We start from the raw sequence: 20,650 nt of genomic DNA, 5'->3' as shown, positions 1-20,650 counted from the left end.
TAAGTAGAACTCCGAAGAATAAAACCCAGAGGTGTACCTGAAACTACTCAGACACATTGCTTGGTAGAAAAGGAGTAGGAGGGGCTCCTTCTAATCAAAGAGTGTTTTACTAAAACAAGGTTCATAGATCTTGAACTCCAAACAAAGCAATAGACTAGATGCAGCTATTTATGTCTTTATAATACCCTGATATGGAAACTACAATTTGCGGTGGTAGAGGAAAAACATAAGCCTTCTGAAAAATAGGCAATTTTCCCTCCCCCCCCACTTGCCTTCCCCCTCCCCCCCCCCAAAAAAAAAAAAAAAAAAAAAGACAGTAAGAAGTATGTGCAAGTAAAAAGGTGCAATATGTTTATTTCAAATAAGTACTCAAAGACAGACTGGTAACACATGGAGAATTCAGTCAGATTCCTGCTCCAAGTTATCTTTCCCACAAAAAAAGTAATACAAGCTGAAGATTAGACTTGCCCTTTGGCAATATAAACATTGCAAAAAGTATGTATTTCCAGTAGGAGGTATTTTGTTACATTTTGATTATTAGCTCACTTCATGCCATGTGTAATCCTTAGTTATAACAGGAACGACTACAAAGTTGGAGACTGCAATTATTTGCACAAGTTAGACCATGCTCATACTATTTTTGTAATAATATAAAACCAAACCAAGCCTACCCACATGTAACAGGTGAACCACCCTTAGATTAAGCTGTTTAAGGTTTCAGAAGTAAAAGGATTATTTTTTCCTTTTGCAGTGCCAGTGTCTCATCTCACTCTTTTCATTTTGAACCATAAAATGTGGTCTATTACATGAGATTAACAGATCACAAAGATGAAGCCATCCATTTTTCTCATGAAGTCATTGTTAAAAAAGTCTAGATGCTGAGATCTAAAAGTCTCAGTGTTTCAAGTACTACTAAGAAACCTGTAAACAGTTCAAAAAGTGTTGAGGGTTGACCCCAGCCAGTAGCCAAGCACCCACACAATCATTCAATCACTCCCCTCTGGGACAGCAGAGAATGGGATATTCTCTAGGACAATTCCCCTCTGGGACAGCAAAAGCAAGAAAACTCAAGGGTTGAGACAAAGACAGTTTAATAAATGAAGGAGGAGGTGAGGGGAGAGGGAAGAAACAACACACACACACACACACACACAAAAAAAAAAAAAGAGAGATGCAATGGCAATTACTCACCACCTTCCAAAGGCAGACTAATACCCAGCCAGTCTCCAAACAATCCCCCCTGCCACGTTCTTCCTCTACCTACAGTTTTTATTACTGAGCATGATGTTATGTAGCACAGAACATCCCTTCGGTCAGTTCAAGTTAACTGTCCCAGTCATGTTCCCCTCCCAGCCATTCACCCACTTCCAGTCCACTTGCTGAGAGGGACAGAGTGGGGAAAAGAAAAAAGCCCTGACCCTGTGCAAGCAGGACTCAACAACTGCTCAACGCCCACCATGCCGTCAGCACCATTTCAGCCACAAATCAAAACACAGCACCATATAGGCTGCTGTGATGACAGTGAACTCCACCCCAACCAGACTCAGTAAAGAAAGAAACCCCAAGAATTTCACCATTAATCTGCATGAGATACTGTATCATAGCTCCCTACTTGGAAGCCCAAAATCAAATGCAAGTCATCTACTGCAAAATGCTTTCAGAGTGGGAAACTGTCAATTTTATCAAACGTGAAAACACTCCCCTCCAGTCAATACTAACCTTAACATTTCCAGTAGTGACTTTGGCCAGTGCATTTATAAAATAAATATGTGATAAGGCTGTCCCCAAATATACAACTTTGTATGTAAGATTGTGGGACTTGTGTACACAGTATTAAAATTGATTTTTCCTCCTACAGTTTGCATATTGTTATTTACTGTTTACTCCCAGCAGGTTGTAAGCAGTATTGTACAGTAGAGATGCATAAATAAAATCATAAATAAACAAAGCTAACAAGGTGCTCAGAAAGGTAGCTCAGTAACTTTGCCACTACATATGAAAACTCATTATTAGTTTATGATGCTTGCTTATTGTATTCTTGCTTATTCCAGGAAAAAAAAAAAAAAGCATCAGAAGCTGTGATTTCTGTGCACCTCCTCATAAGTAAACATCTTGGGAATGGAGAGAAGTAACAGTTCGTGGAAGTCAGCAGTGTCTCCTCACAGAACCTGAGAGTTCCTTGGCATTCATAGATTCATTAAACCTGAAATATCTCAAACAATGCTACTCCCAGAGACAGTAGTTTTATTCATCTACCATGAAACTCATTTCTGTTAAGGATTAAGGGTTGAACACCAGAGATGTTTAACCCACTAAGAGCCTTCAGGAGCTGAGTATAAACAGTGCTCAGTTTTCTAGCACTTTCAGATGTTAAAAGGCAAATGTAGGCCCTCATTAGCTCTTTGGAAAACTACTCTTCATCTCCCAAAAAGTAATACAGGAGAGCCAGTAATAAGATCTCCATAAACAAAACAACAAAGGCCACTGCAGACTAAGACTGCCCACAAAATTGGCCTCTAGCACTGAGAAGTATTTAATAATTCAGTTTTACGGATAAAGGCCACTCCTGCAGAGCAGCGAGGCTCTGCCTGTACAGGTCAGGACTCATGGCCCAGTGCCGCCATGACAAGAGTTGCTCTGGGGTCCATCCAAGGGGAAAGCACCCGTTTAGCAACTTGTGTAACATTTCTGCCCACACAGCAAGAGCTTTCTAGGAAAACTGAGCTTACCTGTAGTCACATCTGAACATATACTAAGCAAAATTGCCTCCCCCAGCTTTTAGAAGCAGTATCACTAAGGCACAACAAGAGAGTATGATTAAGGACATGACTTTCCATGTCTAACTTAACCTAAGCCAAGAAGGCTCCACATCCAAGTAAGCTGAAGCCACGTTAAGGAATATAGGGGCACAATGAACAGTGAAAACTGCAGCTGTCAAACTGAACAGAACTAGGAGATTTATTTCTCTAATACATGCAGGTCACACAAATTTGCGTTCTGGAATACTGCTGAACTTACAACAGTACAAATTACCCAAAAAAACAAGTTTTGAGGTATTAGAAATTTAATAGCATGCGCACAGCTCTATCGCTTATCACAGGCCTTGATGCAAATGTGCCTGAAAAAGCAGAATTGCTCAGGCTGTACCCTAGGTAGACATTTCTTGAACAGGCTTCACTCCCTTGAAAGTGAGCAGCAGCAGCTCCAGCTTCCCTTCCTCTCCTGCCTTTCCCCACAGCAGGTCAGGCTAGCAGCAAACAGGGATATTCTCTATTCCACAGTGCAAGCAAGCTCACCTCTAAATATACCTAAGTAGAAGTTTTTAAACCGCAAAATAAATACAGTTCTTACTGTACATTTTGCTGCATAATTTACATTATGCCTAATGTTTGACATGGCACATGTAGTGTTATTTAACCTGCTTTTCCCTTCAGCATAGCAGATACAAGAGGCCCATTTGAACAATACTAGGATCTGCCCAGAAGGTAACAAATAAGATTACTTTCTGGGCTTTTTGCTCCCTGTCATAACAAAATAGTGATCATCTTGTCTGCTCTTCAGAAGAGGACCTTTTGATACACTAGGTGCTCCTTTGTTACATGTTGTTGCTGATTTTCCTTTAGAGAGAGGTTTCTTGGCTGCTGGCACCAAGCTTCCATTCACTTGCAAGTTTCTGGTTGACGGATGACTTTTTGCGGAAGGCTGTGCTGGGTTTTTGGTCACTGCCACTTTGGCTGAAGTTTGAGGAAGCCGTACAACAGATAGGGGAGTGCGTTCAGGAGGTTTGGATGAAGTGGATACAATCTCAGGGGTTTTACTGGTATCTTGGGTCTGTAGACACTCTGTGGCTGGTTTCTTATTGGCAGCTGCTGGTACATTTTTGCTTGTAGATACAAGTGTAGGTGGTGACTTTGACACTTTACTAACTGCCAGGGAAGGTGCGGAAGCTGAGTGCTTTAGGACTGAAGCAGTCTTCAGGTTTCTTGCCAGGACAGAAGCTGTTTGTGGAGCTTTCTGAGGTTTCTGAGACACAGTTCCTGAAGCCTGAGGAGTATTTTCAGGAGGAGGTTTTGCAAGGAGCTGCTGAGAATGTGAGAATTTGGCAACAGCATGCAGATTTGTAACGGGTGGCCGGGCGGACCTTGGAGCAACAGAATTCATTTTGGTTTTAGTGACAGGTACAGGTTTGCATTTAGAAGGGACACGCTTCTGTTTTGAAGCCATCGTTTCAACTGTTGCAGGCAACTGAGACAACTGTTTTTTAGAGGCTGAGACAACAGAGTGTGTCCCTGGTGCTGGGGAGCCTTGGGCCAGGGCAAATCTCACCTTTGGAGCATCAGGGGAGCGAATACGTTTGCGTAATGTTTCAGAGTGAACGAGAGCTGTTCTTGATTCTGCAGATGAAAAGGTTTTGCTTGCAGGCTGTGAAGGAACAGGAGCTGATGAGTTACATGCAGGAGACTCCAGTTTCTTTGAGGTGCCCATTAATGGTTTTAAAGGAGACTGTGAGCCCATTGCTGAAGACCCATGTAGTTTGGGCCTGGCTGACAACAACTTGGCAGTAGAGGATGGGTGCACTGGCACTTTTGGTGATGCCAGGGCAGGGGACTGAGGACGTTTAGATAAAGCTTTCTTCGTAGTTGTCCCATGAACAGCCTTTACTGCTGGAACAGGAGTAGGGGGTTTTGATGGTTGCTTTTGAAACATATTGACAGCTGACATTGGGTTCATGACAGGAGGTTCCTGAATTCTGGCTGACGAGCTGGGAACACTGTCACTGGTGACACCTTTCTGAAACGCCAGGATTTTCTGCTCCAGAGTTGCAAATTGAAGCACTCGGCAGGGATCATATTTAAGCAGAAAACCTTGAAGAGTGTCCCAGCCTCCACCAACACGTACCATCACATGCTTGCCGTGTAGCATCTGAGAATGGAAGAAGAGATGTTGGAACAGGAGAAGAACATGAGAAATCTTGTTTTATGCAGCTCTAAGTCTTCTTCATACATTATAATTTATTAAAATCAACCAAAAATAGGATCTCTTTTCTTACAGAGAAAGATTTTAAGAAATTATGTAGTAAATAAAGTTTGTTTCCCAATTCTTCTACTACCAGTTTCTCTTGACACATAATGAAAGGAAGCAATGAAAACATATATACAAGAATGCATTTCAACCATTCCATCAGTATTTTTATTTAGTACACAGAATTTTGGATACAGGTTTTGTTCAAATTATCAGTGTCCTCATACCTTTTTAATCCCACAAATTCTAATCTCTCCTGAAGAGAATGCTCACCTAGCTGCAAATTATAGATCCAAGTTTCTGGATTTTAAACAAGCACTTTTCTCAGGATATTCTATTGCATTATCCTTATTTACACTGCAAGTTGTTACTGAAATTTTTGAAACTCCAAAAAGCATTAACTTGCTTAGTTTAGCGTAGTTGTAACTGCAAAATCAATGGTTATAAGACCTAGTTAGCTAGACCTGGTTTGAATAGGGGATTGGATCATGTGGAATCCCAACCTAAATCATTCTGTAATTTTAAAACAATACCAAAAAAAAAAAAAGCATATTTAAGTTTAAAATATTTTTTACCCATTTAGAATATAAACTGTAGTACTGAGAAACCACTTACTCGTATGAAAAGTATTTTATCTCCCAGTCTATAACGTCCTTCAGATAAGTATTCAATTGAAAATCGATGGGAACAACTACAAGGAGGATCTTCTGCTATATGTTTAACCTAGTTATTAAAATTGAAATCTGTTAGTATTTTGACAAATGCAGGTTTAATAGATGAAATAATCTGTACCTCTTGTTGTATTAAATATTATCACCCCAAAATCTAAGAAAACATTAGAATTCTCTTCACTCACTAGAGAATCTCAGCCACATAAAGCTTCAAAATGGAGAACAAAAGATAAAAAGAAATAAAGAGTACATGCAGAGAAATATTTTGTAGTTGTCCAAATCCAATTTTCATGATTTCTTTAATTTAAACATATTTCTATTTTCCTTTTAAAGGATTTTTTTTCCTTTTAAAGTTTTGTTCATAGTAACATTAAATTCCAACCATACCCTTTTGAAGACATGGTTATGGTCTCAAGAAAGTGAAATACAAGTGCCTGGATCTCTCCTGTGAGTAAACTGGTGTTCAACAGAACCAAATCCATTGCTACACCTTGCCCAGAGGCCCTTCAGCATTCTCCCTCACTTTTTAGAAGAATTTGATAAATTAATCTTCTATGTAACACTCAAGAAGCAAATGAATGATGAAAGGAGAAAGGTAGTCCCCAAAAAAGTCCAGAGTTAGAGGAGGCAGGGAAAGGGGAAAAGTTTTATTTAAAGTGTTTGTTGAAGCATTTCAAAGCCTACTTGAACATTTGATGAAGTTCATATACAGTCATAGAATACTAATGCACAACAATTGAATGAGAATTCCTATACTCAAAGCAGCAGTGAAAGAAAGGGAGAATCAAAGTAAGTTATATGCACCGAGGCACTATCTCCAAAACAAAGCAAAACAAAACAACCGTTTAAAAGAGTTGCATTCAGTTTTCTATTTAAGGCTCACATATATTAGATGAAAAACTAAGTCTATGATTACTGAGCCAGATCACAGGAGTACTGGGCTAAGAGTTTGATTTAAAGACCTTTTCACAATAAATAAGTACTTACTGCCTCATGTAGTTCCCCATGGTGACAACATGACTTTGCTGTGCTAACAGGTGATTCTGGTCCAGAGGTCATTAGCAATGTTTCTTCTAGCTCAATTTCCTTCTCCAGTTTTACTAGCACAGGAGGTTCAACTCCATACCTCAACACAATTAAGCAGAAAGTTTAATTAATAATCTAAAGAAAACATTAAAAAGTGATGACAAGCAAGAAAAAAAATCTGAGTAGCTAGACTAAGAGGGAGCAGAACTACTATTCAGAGGAATAATTGTTTTGATAATCCAAAAAAAGCAGCTCCAAGTTTCTGGTGGAAGTCCTCTCAAAGGTGGTCCTAGAGCTACCAAGGAAGGCAATAACAATACTGCCAAACCTGCACAACTTAGGTCACAACCAATTTAAACAAACTATCTTAAAACTTCCTGCTCTTTGCAAGAAAAAAAAAAACACATTGTAAATTTAGTGAATAATAGAGTTGATTCATATTTAAGGCTTACATAAAGCTACCAAAAAGCTTAAAAAAAAAAAAAAAAAAAAAAAAGACCTTGAGAGTATGAGAGTATTTACTGTTCACATAATTCTTCCATAATGTACACATACCTATCAGCTGATGGTAGCATTTAAACACAGCTATAAAAACCTATATAAAATAAACCTACATTAAAAAGCTATATGAAATAAATGGATCAACACCTCTCCATGAAAAGAATGAAATAAATATTTGAGAAAAATATTCATATTGCACAGTAGTCCTAGAAATACTACTCATTACTTTCTGCACATAATTAACATCTAGTGCATTGCACTTAATGACCAAGAATTGCCTTAGCTTTTGCTTAACAGAATATATACTTCAGTTTCTAGTCAAGAGGATGTACGGATCACATACCTAGATACAATGCGTCCAATTTCCAACAAACAAAGATACACTTGTCTTGGATCCTTGTGCAAAACTAAAATGGAATTAAAAATAAAAGAGAATTTACTGTGGGAAGGCCTCTGCAATTAGGTACAGAAAATAAAGATTAGAAGATTACAATTCAGTCGTAATTCTACCTGGAGGCATGCTATGCTAGTTCACTGAGCCAATCTGAGGTGTACTGTATCACGGATAAAGCACTAAAATGCTTTTCAACTCTAATTTTCTTGTCCATAAAGTGTCTAAATTCATCCTGGCACTCCTGAAATTACATTCTTCTTTATCTCCTAAGAGAAACGCACTGTAGGGGTTTCTTTGCTGTTCCTTTTAGACATGAACTGGAAAGCAAGACAGCTGAAGAACTTTTCTTTCCCTATCATTATATACATTATAGCAGTCTCATAGATAAAGAGCATAAAACACTAAAAAATAAGAAAATATATTGTCTGTTAATATATGTGCATACAAAGATACGCGCCACACACTCTATAGGTGAACAACCACAGGAGAACTCAACGCAAGAGGTATAGCTGACCAGTGGATGCCTATGCACAGCCAGTCAGCCTTAGTGGTTTAAATCACTGACTGTGAAAGAATAGTCAGGTGATTGTCACAATTTCAGCAACGCATCTTTTTTTTTTCTTTCTTATTGCTTTAAAAATTCAGGATCTGTCCACATGGCAGATTCACTCAGTTGCACTAGAAGATACCATTCTGCCAGTGGCAGCTCCCCTATAGAGCCCTACCTCATACTACACGCTCCTTTCATTCTCCCTTATCAGCCCCCACTTTATCCACTCAAAGGTTTTCTTCAGAATTTGGAATTTTGGTGAGTCTGTGCTCTGCGGAAGAGGGCCAAATCCTCTGTAAGGGGTGAGGATGCCTTTGGTTTAAGAGCAAACACTCAGACTTGAATATCAGGTACTGGCAGTGATCACAGCAAAGCAGCAACACAAGCTCAGGTATGTTTATTAGCAGAGTTTTGCACTAGGCTTTGCTTTTCCAGGGCTGTATGAGCTGTTCTGCACACCCCACATTTCAGAACAGCTCTAACAGTTTCATGCACTTGACTGCGTAGGCCCACTAAATCATTAGCTCCTGAATACTGAATCATGAATCTGGGTGAATCATGAAGCTGAAGAAAGATGGAAGGGTAGAGTGATAGCCAAATGGTGTGTAGATAACCATGGTAGCTGTTCAGGGTTTTCTTGACAACTTTGGAATGAAGAGATTCAATTATTTTTACTACCACACTACAGAATGGAAAAGGCAGAAGGAAATCAATGTCTGATTTGCTTTTGGTTTCTTGCAACTTCCATCTTTAGGTGTACAAACAGGAAAAAGAGAAAAAGGACAGAAAGAAAATTTTTAAATCTCACACAAGTAATTACTTCCTCCCCTGCCTCCACTTAAGCCTCAAAACTGAGATGCTGTCAACATTTTCTAAGTAGTCCATAAGAAGTTGTTTGAATGCTCTAGAAAACAAAGCAGCCCCGTACTTTCTTAGCCAACTAGGAATGCTGTCTAATAACTCAGAAACCAAAGGCTAGGAGAAAGGTCATTCAACTCCCATCAATACAAATGGACATTGTTCTTTCCCCACCATATCAAATATAAGAAATAGGAAAAACTGTATATATAATTTTAGTGTACTATTTATATAAATAAGTCTTTCTTCGTGCTGTGCAGTAACAATATTCAGTAGAAATTGAAAATTCACTCTGAAGAGAAACTTAATGATCCAGCTCTTTATTTACAGATGAAATTAATATCTTTTGGATGTTCAATTTGACATTTAAAGTTACTTCACTTTAAATAAGTCTGAAATGTTTCCTAAAGTGTAACAAGAGAATGAAGTCAGATGTTCTTGCTTACATTTGTTAGTCTACTTATAAAAAGATCTGATTATAAAGGGTAAATCTACAACAGAAAGTTGAAAGTTGACCTAAAAATAATCCAAAATGTACTGGAGGTCATTTCATCTTCTTTTCTCTAAGTGGTTCTGTCAGCTCTAAGAAATGGTGTAAACAAACAAACAAACAAAAAACACTCTTAGCAGAAACCGAGATATTGGACTTGATGGCAAAGGCATCCCCTGATAGCTACTTGCCCTGATATCTCAGGAGTGATTTGTTTCCTCCATGGCCATCCCTACTTTTCAGGAGTTGCTGCTACATGTATCTGACAGGAAAGGAGAACTATCAAGTTGCCTTTCCCCTATTTCATTCATAAAGAATGGCTTGAAAGTTTGATGGACAACATCAATGGAAAGAATGTGTCATCAAGGAGGCTGCAAGTCTGCTCATTCCAACTGCCAAAAAGGCTCACAGACGATATTTATGCCACAAAGCAAGTTTGTGTCATGAGTTACAATCAGACTTCAAAACACTTCTTGGCTATGAGCAAAACCCACAGCATTAGGAAATCCTGTCTGCTTATCTCAGGGAGGCTAAACAGGTTTTAGTAACCCATCCAGTAAAGGAACGAAGATGTTTAAGCAATGAAATTCACACAAGCTGAAATTAAAAGAAAAAAAAAAAAAAAACACAGAACGAGAACGCTAGAACTAAATTTTCTTATAGTCCAGTTCTCCTACTCATCTGTATTTCATGGCTCTGAAAAAAGAAACACTCCCTAGTTAAATGAGAAATTAGACAGATGCAAATAAGGACGTTTTCTCAACCGCTTTAAAAATGAGTGATGCAGCAGAGAAGACATAGGTAGTCCAACTAGCAAGAACTTAAAAGAAAAGCAGTTAGTCAAAGCAGCACCTCCCACTCAAATAGCATTAAATGATACAAAGACTTCAAGAAAATCTAGTAAATATTATGACACATACATTTGATTACTGAAAATCAAGACTTTTTGCAGATTTTTTGCTGTTGGTTGAGAAGATATTTTGCCTTTTTAAAAAAAAAAAAAAGTAGTTTTCTCACCCAATAAAAGTTTATATTAATTCCTTTTCATTGACATAATGAAATGTTCTTCTACCAACTATTATTTGCCATACAATGGAAGCACATTCTCCTAATTAGCAGTCAAAAAATTTTATTCCATCTGTAAGTATCTGTCTAGTAGCTGTTACAAGTGACAGGCTGTGCACTGGAGCAGGCATACACATAGTTGGTAATATTTATTTTTATAACTATCTTGTTAGACAGGAAAATAAAAACAGCTTAGAGTTATGTCAAGTAGGTCCTGAAGTAAATGTTAATTACCAACAGACTCTTGTCACTTCAGGCCCAACGCCCTGATGTAGTTACCAAATTTAGCAGTCATGAATGCATTATTCTGAGTACTTTCTGCAATAAGAACGAGCTCTAATACCAAATAAAGGATCTTATTGTGGGTTGACTCCATGGCCCTGTGATCTTCCAGCACAGGGAAAGCATAGGAAGAGGGGCGGGGAAGGGACACCACAACTCCTCTTTTCTCAGTTGGCCTTTTTACTGAAGGAAAACATGAGAGTTTGCTGCCCAGCTCTCACTCCCCTCTTCCTCCCATACGGCCCTTTTAGAAGGCTGGAAAAGCATCATACACGTTAAAGCAGTTACTGAACTGATCTTTCAAGGCTTTTACATAAACACTGCCTTAAAATTAATAAAATCATTAATAGCTTGCACCAGACAAACCCAGTCATGACAAAGATTACACAGACTTCACAAGACTATATGCAACGGTTCTCACGGACCAGATAGCTATCCACATACAGATCAAAACAAGTCTTACAAAAAGGTAAGTTTACCTAAACCTTCAGATTCAAAGAGGTAAGTTTCATCAACTCCAATGGCCCTACACCAGTTAAGAAAGTTGGCTGTATTATCTCTGGCAAAAAAAGATCCTGATGGAGCATCCTTCTTACATGGGACTTTTCTCATTGGAAAATTCTGACAAGGGAAAAAAACAAAGTACATTGGACACATCAACATTACCAATAAATTTCAAAGCATATTTTTCAAAGTAAAATAAGCCCTAAATTCAGAGCACAGAAACAGTGGCTGATAATTATTTGGGTTTCAGGAAAGACACCATGTATTCTGTTAAAAAAAGCTACTCTAATGTAGAAGGCATTCATCCTTATCTATGCTAACAGTAACTAAATGAACAAACCATAGCTCTGCAACCTCTCCCAAAACTGCCTGTGCAGTTGGTTTCCCCATTTCTCAGGGTATAAATCTTACTGGTGCTTTCACAGGTCTAGACAATCCCCTCCCTCCTCCCAGGCTCTGTTCACACCAGTAGACTGAGCACAGATAGAGAACCCCAAGCAAACTAAACTCCCTGACTTAAAGCACAAAACTTGACAGCACTCAGCTGCCCAACTGCGGCATTTTAAAGCCCAGTCTAGAAAGCAGAGGAAATCAGTTCAATCGGCAAGGGACAGTTTATTTGTATTGGACATTGGTACAGTAGTTAGGCATCTTGCCCTCCTTAAAAAAAAGGCAACTAAGGATTCGCAGCACTCATACGGCTCTTGTATAAATACCATTTGACATCCTAAGACTGCTGCCTTGTTCCCTCCCCATTAATAATAATTCTAGCATTGGTCATCATATTGCTTACTGGCAAATATCCACTGTTTAAGACTTGACGTTTGTAAAAATAAGGACTAATGCCCTCACATAGATAAAACACTAAAATCTAAACACACACACACAAAAAAAAACGGTTTGGATAAGAATGGTTCCCCCTCACCAGTGGAAATGCTATCCATCAAGGAACACTAGCTGGTGATCTACTGTTTGACAAATCCAAGCAATGTTGTAACTATACCGAGTACCTGTACTTTGAACATGCACTGTGCATGTACGTGGTATTATACTCCAAAGTGACAGAGCATTATTTTTCATTTTATAAATACAGAATCATAGATTGCAAGTTGCTTGAGAGTGACATTTCAGCTAAGCCTTGGTTCCTAACAAAAGCACTGAAGCCCATTTCCAAGTACATCTCAATTTGGACACTTTCATAGCTAACTTATATAGAATTTACCCATGAGATTCTGGAATAAAACATACCACCAAATGTCAATGGGCATCTTGTTACCAATGCATACTGCTGTTACCAAAGGAGCAAGCAGAGTCCAGTCTTAGACTGGATGTTCCTCTGGCAAGACTTCTCCTGAAATCAAACTAAAAACCTATTAAGGACCTTAGGATTCAATTAAAAAAAAAAGTGACTGTTATTTATCGCATAAAACTAGTTTATCCATCTATAAAGCCATGCTGCTCTTAGTGTCTGGATACACAGCATACAGAACACCACGTTGGGAAATCTCATCGGCTTTCCTTTTACTACTTCTTAAATTAAAGAGCTTATATATGAATTAAAAAAAAAAATAACTCACCCTTAAGTTATTTGAGGTACAACATTTTTTAATTGTGTTTTGAAGAACACCAACCAATTGGCAGAGTAGTACTCCATTATCAAGTTCTTCTAGCAGTCGTTCTGCTGTGATTTCTATTCCTAAAAAAGAAGGCCAACATTGGAGTTACTCCACAGAAGATAAAGAATTTTCATACAAGCTTACAGGCAACTCAAACAGTGTTTGAGTGTTAAAGACTTCCCTTAAATTAGGGTCCACAAAGGAAGAGATGTCTGGTGATCAACACTAAGCACTATTATTGCTTAGACTCATTTAACACAGGTTGACAAACTTGAATAATTCTTCCCTTCTACACACCAGACCACAAAGAAATTGCCACTGAAGTAATAAAATAATTAAAGCATTTACAAAGGAATTTCTGAAATGTTATTTTTAAAGAAAGACTTGTTCCTCCTGCCCATCTGTATGGTACAGCTATCCCCCCATATAAAAAAAGTAAATTAACAGACTGAAAATTAGTAGAAATATCTAAGTAAACTAAAATCAAATATTCACTTAATTAGACTAGCAAGATTCAGAAATATAAATTAGAAGGATTAATCATCTTGCCTTTAATAGTTGGAAGCTAATAAAATCTGAAACCAGAACATGCATTTTAATGCAATTCTCCTAACCATTCAGGTTGAAATGCACCAAGCCTTAATAGCATAATGGATATTAAGTGTCAAGTGTTCAGCTGAATATTGGAATGTGCTTTGAAATTTATTGGACGGTGATTTATTTTTAACCTCACCCAGCAAGCCAGACAGCCAGATTGACAGATCTTCTTGCATAGGCACCAAAGTTGCTTCATGCCGCACAGATATCCACTGGTCATACAGGCACACATCTGCCAAGCCTGGGCCATGTCTGGGAGTCAGAGGACTTCGGGGACTTAAGGGAAGGTCATCTCCAAACCACACCTGTGGGAGATTTCAGTAAGCTTAGGACAATGAGTTGTAATATTTGCAGTCAGATGATGAAATCTCAGTTCTGAATTATGCTAAATACCTATTATTCAAAGAGTAAGTTTTAATTTCCCTTCAGACAGACACACCAAACCAACACAACAGTAATCCAGAATGCTGCAGCTCTCATTAGTAACTCCTGTATTAAAAGCACCACTACATTCATTCTCTTGGCTTCACAGTTACCTTTATGAGGCTATAAACAAATATTCTTTGGCTTTACAAAGACATACTTTACTGCATATGAAATAAAAAAAAACATGCATAACATTTGTGCTGTTTTTTTCCCTCTTCAGCACTTATTAAGTAATACTGTCTGTAGTTTAACATAAAACTTACTGCAAACTACTGATTTATCTGATCAAACTGTAATGATTTAAATACGAATGCATCAGAAAAGTGTTGATGTTAAAAGAGGAAACATTCCTATATAAGAACACACACACTTGAACATAAATCCTTAGCATTTCTCCTAAGGAGTGAGTATTTTCAGACTGACAGGTACCTTCTCATTTCAAGAAAAGGACCGCACAGAAATGTCATGTACAGAATTCACAAAGAGTCCTTCCCATATTCTTGGCTACTTTTCTTTAGTTCAGGAAGTATGTGTGTCCAAAATATTTTTAAGCAATTAACTAAAATGTAGGGTTTTAAAAAACACCTCATAATTATCAAGAAAGCTTTTAAATAATCTCATCTTTTAACTTAAAACCTTTTTAGGCAATAGTACTTAGGAAAAGAAAGTATCACGTACTTGATTACAACACTGGGTTAACCATCTTGCCACACTAGTCCATTTGTAAAAAGGGAATACTTTTTTTTTTTTTTTTTTTTTTTGGTTTAAAGTCCGGAGATTACTCCAGGGTTTCTAGCATTTCATCTGCTTCAGGGTAGAAGAGTTTGCGTAAACAAGTATTATACAGAACATGAACATTGCAAAAGGCATTTACCTGAACGGCATTCTGCATGGTCACCTGCATTTACATTAGCTTCTCCCCCTGGGGAAAGAGAAGAGAATTTTTAATACAGTCATCCCTGCTTTCTGGCAGATCCCAATAAAAACTCACCAGGCAAAATAATAGCATGTCTAATCAGGAATGGAGGAAGGAAAGAAGGAAGTATCTTGGCAGTTAAGGTTTTGATCCAGTGTTCAGGCTATTTCAGCTCTCTGCCCTTGAATAAAGTAGTAATTATTACAGCACAAAGTAGCAACGAACTTTGTGTGCATAAATAATACTCAAAGAGTTGCATTGTTTTAAAGGGCTGTAAGGCATTTACTTTGCCAAAGAGAAATATTAATACTCAAACCATTCTTGACTTAATAGTTCTGGCATTTACTCTCTCCTTCTAACCTATCAGAAGTATATCTTGTACATGTGCTCAGACACACATATGCATCCTGAATTTACTTTAAATAGTTCAAAGATTGTGAAGAATCTTAAAAGAAGAAAAACATTTGGAAGAATAAAATTTCTTCTTGCATAGATACATGAGAGAAAGCAATGTTTTTACTAGTTTCTGTATGGATTTTCACTTAGACTTATGGTAGCTGCCTGGAAATCTAAGTTTTCAACAGAATGTTGCAACTTATTGCAACAATAGGGTTATCAGGACAATACCCTTGCAAAGAAATCCTTAAGGAAAGGTGTAGAGGCAATCTGGTCGACACTCTCTCCCCTGCAAACAACACAGTATTTTCCAGCAATGTTTTCAATAATAGAAAAACCCAGCAAAAGCTGTGAGCTGGACTGGGGATCTGGAAATCTCTCTGTATAGGCTCCAGGTTTAGAGATGTGCAGCATTACCAGGTCGCTGTGTAGACACGTACTGGAAGGAATATCCTCAGCATAATTCTCCAAAGTGGTTGTGGAGAGCATTACCTTCAAATGTACCCAAGCAAGTCTTTAAGCCAGTTAAAAACAATTTTCTTGCTACATTACCTAAGAGTTGCAGTAAAACTCCACCTTAGGCTGAAAAACAGACTGCAACAGTTGTAACTCACGTAGTTTCCTTTAAAAATTACTCACTCCCCTCTCCTTCCTCAAATACTTAAGTGTTATAGGCAGACAGCATACTTCTCACCTTCTCCATCTGCTACACAACATAGCCTTGGTAAGACATGAGACCCAACACAGAGGACCTAATGCTCGTAAAAATCCTCCCTTCCTCCTTACTAGAAAGCAGAGAGGTGCTGCTGGTTTTCCCCTCACACTACCTAGAACCTCATGCATCACGTATATCAGACCACGCATATCAGAAATTTCAAACAACTTACCTCTACGATAGGCAACTGAGCAACTGCTTTGTCTTTGGACTACAGGCACTTCCTTGTATCAGGACTCAAAGATACTCAGTGGTATAAAGATACCCTCTCCTTTACTTTTATTTCTAGGGAACTAAAAACAACAACAAAAAGAAAGACATCCTCCCCTTGATGTTATTTTTCCTTCTATGAATGAACAAGAGAAGGACAGGGTATATACCAAGCATTACTAATGAGCAAGTTATGCTTCCCACAGCTCTGTCCAGGGGAATACATTTTCCTTTAGCATAAGAAAGCTATTGTCCCAAGAGAGTTGCAGTAAGAGCCTCCATTGATTAAAAAAATAAATAAAACAACAGCAGAAGAGCCAGTAGAGAAGTTGGTCTCATTAAAATAAGGAGCTCCACATAGGCTAACAAGAGCTCTAGCATGCTAACTGCCAAGAGGAGAACAAAAGGCAGCCTAATTCACAGGGAGTGCTCAAAACACGAACAAAGCAAAATATTCACACAACAGCTATCACAAGAATGTTCAGCATCTGCAGTTTTGTAGAATGCCTAACAAAAATCCAGTCTTAAAAAAATATGGAGATTGAGGAAAGTTGTGGCACTTGAACTTCAAGGGCCTGTTCTTCTAAAACAAGTTATTTTGTAAGCCCGTATGCCTCAGGGCTCTTTAGAAAGTCAGATGGCTTTGCTTTTTATTGGGGCAACTGAATCACTTTTAACGAAGAAAACAAAACTCCAATGAGACAGACTATCCTGAGTGGATTTTGAGTTGAAAGCTTAATTTAGCTTAAGTGTTAACCATTCTCAGAACCCCAAACAGCCCTGTTCTCAGACTGCAAGGAGTGCTGATCAACACAGCCTCAGCACCAACAGGGAGAGGCATGGGATGAGATGACCCAGAAATCTCCCATCTTCAAGCAGCCAACATGCAAAGGTGCAGAATATGTCATGGCAAGGAAAACATTGCATGAATAGGTAGTCATAATCAAATCTGATTTCTTCCAAAAACAGTAGGGTTCCCTGCATTAAAAAGTCGATGAAGCAAATATTTGATGCCAAATTCAGACAGCTCCAGCTAAAACTTCAGTTTCTATGCACGTCAGCTTTTTCAACTCACCTTCATTCAACAAGCATTTACTGTGCAGGTGTCACAGCTGTGAAAGAGAAGACCCCAGAAAGAAAACATACTGTGTCATTTGGCCATATCTGGCCATGCCATTCCCATTTCCAGGTCACCTGGTACCTCTAAGGTGCCTAGAAGCACCCCTTTAAACTGGGGAAGCAGGCTCTTCCCATCCAGGGGCCAACAGCTCCAAGCTTGGAAAATGTAGAAATTCCTGACCACCAGCACCACTCCCAGAAAACACCTCATCTTCTCTGGCCCTTCTGCTGCCAACAGGCTCCAAGGGATGGGAGGAGAGGAAAAACACTGCTTAGTAGTACCTGATGGCAGGGCCGATATTGCAATGCTGATTTACTGTGAGATGGCTGGTCAGCCCCAAATTATATATTGGGAAGGCAGGAGCTGCCTTCAGCTGCCTGACTGCCAAGCCTCAAGTAAAGGAGTGGAGCTATGGACCAACATTAGAAAAAAGAGGTGAAAAAAAAATGTATTGACGGACACAGGGCATAGGTACAGGCATTTCTCAGGAAAGGGGGAACGGACACCCTGGACAGCTTGACATGACCACACGACCTGCTTGCCCACCACTTTGCCCCCAAGCAACAGCACCAAAGCCTAATACTAAAGCACTTCACGGCAATACCTCAGGATGCTAAGCACATGCTCTTAGATACTACCCAAGATAGCCTGCTTAGTATCACTTGTATCAGGTTTTACAGATGGGGCCCAACCAGCAAGACATGCTACACTAATTACAAGCTGCTCTTTAGCAGAAGATGAGCCACATCCAAATCCCATTTTATTAGATGGCGCAGATTACAAGGAAACAAAAAAAATCCACAACTCTGCAGCTATGTAAAACACAGATGAAGCAGCCATTGATCTAGCTTACGTGGAACCCGAAGGGATTCACAGACTCATTAAAAAAAAACCTTGGGTAGGTAGTTTTACATCTTCACCCTTTGTTTAGGATGTATCACGCATCATCTTCTATTCCATCAACATCCCAAGGTAGTCACAACAGACTAACCCAGAGCAGCTGGAAACCGTGGATTTGTCTTGACAGCACCTGCCGAAACCCACATTTTTAAACACTCTGAAATGAAAGAAGCTGTCAAATCAGGATCTGTTGAAAGATACCCCCAGGATATCCAAGATTTTTTTGGCACACATATCCCAACACGCAGAAGATGAGAGGTTAGCCCAACAGGAGACATCCTCGGAGCGCTGCTCTGTCACTACAGCAATTACAGAGCCCTTCTGCCACACGGCTGAGTCAGCAGGAGCTCTGCTTCCCTGGGGAGGCCTCAGAGGCACGAAGGAGAAGGAACCAGACAGGTCAGCCCACGTCGGAGGGCTCGGAGGTGGCAGCCCTCTCCTTCCATCGGGGCCCGCTGACGGCGCTCCCCGGGGGCTGCCTTTCCGCACCCCTCAACGCGGGCAGACACAGCGTGCACCCACTCTCCTCTTGCAAAGGGGGGCTCAGGAAACCCACCTGAGCTCAGGAACAAGGGTTTCATCGCCCCGGCTGCCACCTCTGCAGATGTGCAGCCAGCTCCTCCACCACAAGAGCATCCAGCCTGCTGGCTGCCTGATGGCAGGAGGGATCCCACCAGCGCAGCACCGCAGCCCCGGGCACCCATGGCCACAGCTGCCCCCGCCCCCCGGCAGCGCTTGGCCACGCGTGGCGGCCGCCCCCCATCGCCGCCCCCCTCCCGGGGACCCTCCGGGACTCACCGGGAGCCGCCGGCAGCCTCCGCAGCACCGCGCGCCGCTCCCCCGCCCCGCCCCGCCCCGCGCCGGCTGCTCCGTTCGAAAGAGCCAATCAGCGCCCTGGGGGCGGGGTCTGGGTGCGAGGTGGGCGGGGCTAAGAGGGGCGGGGCCGTGAGGGGCGGGGCCGTGGGGGGTGTGTGGAGGGGGTGTGGGTGCCCCCCCGCCATTTTGTGGTGTTGTGCTTGGTGTCACGGGGCTTGGTGTCCCGGTGTGCTTCCCCCCTGTGTGTGGCCAGGCGAGAAGCGAGCGATGCTGAGAATAACATTGAGCCAACTGAGACGTCAAGGGAAAAGGAAATTGTGTTTATAGGAGCGCTGCTTCGCAATACATTCGTGGGTGGCACCGTTATAAAGGGCGGTGGAAAGCAAAACGACCCGTGCCGCGCTCGCACAAAGCATACAGGTGTATAACTTTTACTGCGCAATAACAATGCAAATGGAGTTACACATCCATGGCACAAAAAGGTTTTTTTCTCGTGTGTGTGGCTTTCCTCCACCGTTCCTCACCGCCTAGCAGAAATCAGGGCTTGTGCGTCTTTACGCGAACACGCGCCACGGTTAGACAGCAAATGGCTACAGCGTTAATCAGGTCTGCTGGTTTATTGCAGAAAGTATCTACTCTGTACTGTAATGGAGGCCAAGCGCAAAGATGCTGCGATGAAAAAAAAATACAAATGGAAACATGCATTGCCCCATTTTTCAAGAGGAACTGCAACTGCAATCAGCCTAATTGCAGAAGGAATTAATGGGGCTCCTCCAAGGAGATGGTGAATTCTTCCTGATCAGAGAATATAAATACAGAGAAAGTTACAACTTATACGAAAATCTCATAGCTACATGGTGTTCTGTGTCTAATGAACAAAATGACTTTTATGAACCACGGCATGTTTCTATAAAAATGCAATAAAGAGAATTTAATGTATTGTGGCGTATTTTTCTATGAAAATAAATGCTTTGTGGTCCTTTAATAACATATTTACCCTAAAATAAAATAAACAATATCCATCACTGCACATCCCAGATCTCACAGAGAAGAGGTGTGAATTTGTGATCGTTCACTCTCCATGACATCAGCATCTCTGCGTGATGGTGGTTAAATGTCCGTAACTCTGTGAGGCGGCCCAGAAGACACGCAAAGTGTTGAGGGTTGTCTGGGTGGTGAAGTTTGCAGAACTTCTGCAGAATATCCAGCAGGGGTTCTTGAAGCCTTTCCACGGACTCTCTGTCCTTTATGTATTGTCGATCTGATTATGGTTTCAAAAGAAAAGAAGTATTTAGCAAACATATGCTCTGATACAATGTAAATATTTACTCGATAAACAAATATCAAGATATTTATATATTTACATTGGGCACTGATGTTAACACCTACCAAGAATAATTCTTTTCAGATTAAGAGGGAATAAAAATGCCTTAATGTTGTATTTTTTGGCTCAGGGTTCTCATACATATATCCCATTTCTATCCAAGGAAAACTTCAAACTTTTTCAAAAGTAAAAAGTGGTTGGTAGTTTTATTGCCTTTTTTTTTTTTAACAGTTGTTTGTTGTTGGTTTGTT

At 40.1% G+C, this 20,650-nt stretch overlaps 2 protein-coding genes across 9 annotated transcripts in view; both read right to left on the bottom strand.

Annotated features, from left to right (window-relative positions):
* Positions 1-328: 328 nt before the first annotated feature.
* On the bottom strand, positions 329-19,157 carry GAS2L3 (growth arrest specific 2 like 3). 5 transcript variants are annotated; one of them, XM_068668864.1, is made up of 10 exons: positions 16,202-17,295; positions 15,755-15,806; positions 14,877-14,924; positions 13,713-13,881; positions 12,941-13,059; positions 11,339-11,480; positions 7,564-7,627; positions 6,681-6,819; positions 5,638-5,745; positions 329-4,923 (listed from the first exon to the last, which is right to left on the bottom strand). In XM_068668864.1, exons 3-10 carry the CDS (start codon positions 14,904-14,906, stop codon positions 3,499-3,501), a joined length of 2,196 nt encoding a protein of 731 aa, XP_068524965.1. In that variant the 5' UTR covers positions 14,907-14,924; positions 15,755-15,806; positions 16,202-17,295; the 3' UTR covers positions 329-3,498. The 5 variants fall into 5 exon arrangements, with proteins under 5 accessions (XP_068524965.1, XP_068524962.1, XP_068524964.1 ...); XM_068668861.1 differs by lacking the exons at positions 15,755-15,806; positions 16,202-17,295 and adding an exon at positions 19,058-19,157; XM_068668863.1 differs by lacking the exons at positions 15,755-15,806; positions 16,202-17,295 and adding an exon at positions 18,816-18,976.
* A 217-nt stretch (positions 19,158-19,374) lies between these two features.
* Positions 19,375-20,650, bottom strand: part of NR1H4 (nuclear receptor subfamily 1 group H member 4) — a 41,363-nt gene continuing 40,087 nt past the window's right edge. For all 4 annotated transcript variants that reach the window (XM_068668867.1, XM_068668866.1, XM_068668868.1 and 1 more), the window contains one exon: positions 19,375-20,336. In XM_068668867.1, the coding sequence (XP_068524968.1) occupies positions 20,098-20,336 (239 nt within the window). In that variant the 3' untranslated portion in view covers positions 19,375-20,097. The remainder of the gene's footprint in view (positions 20,337-20,650) is intronic.

The sequence above is a fragment of the Anas acuta genome, chromosome 1 (genome assembly GCF_963932015.1).
Source record: "Anas acuta chromosome 1, bAnaAcu1.1, whole genome shotgun sequence".
NCBI lineage: Eukaryota > Metazoa > Chordata > Aves > Anseriformes > Anatidae > Anas > Anas acuta.
This window is presented reverse-complemented; position numbering and strand designations above follow the sequence as displayed.

Excerpts from the sequence above, each read along its gene's own strand:
- GAS2L3 (XM_068668861.1), bottom strand. The coding sequence starts at position 14,906 with ATGCAGGTGACCATGCAGAATGCCGTTCAG. Across the intron at positions 11,481-12,940 it reads GTACCTCAAATAACTTAAGG|AATTTTCCAATGAGAAAAGT; the intron begins GTGAGTTATTTT and ends TTCCCTTGTCAG. Across the intron at positions 6,820-7,563 it reads ATTGGACGCATTGTATCTAG|GTATGGAGTTGAACCTCCTG; the intron begins GTATGTGATCCG and ends AATTGTGTTGAG.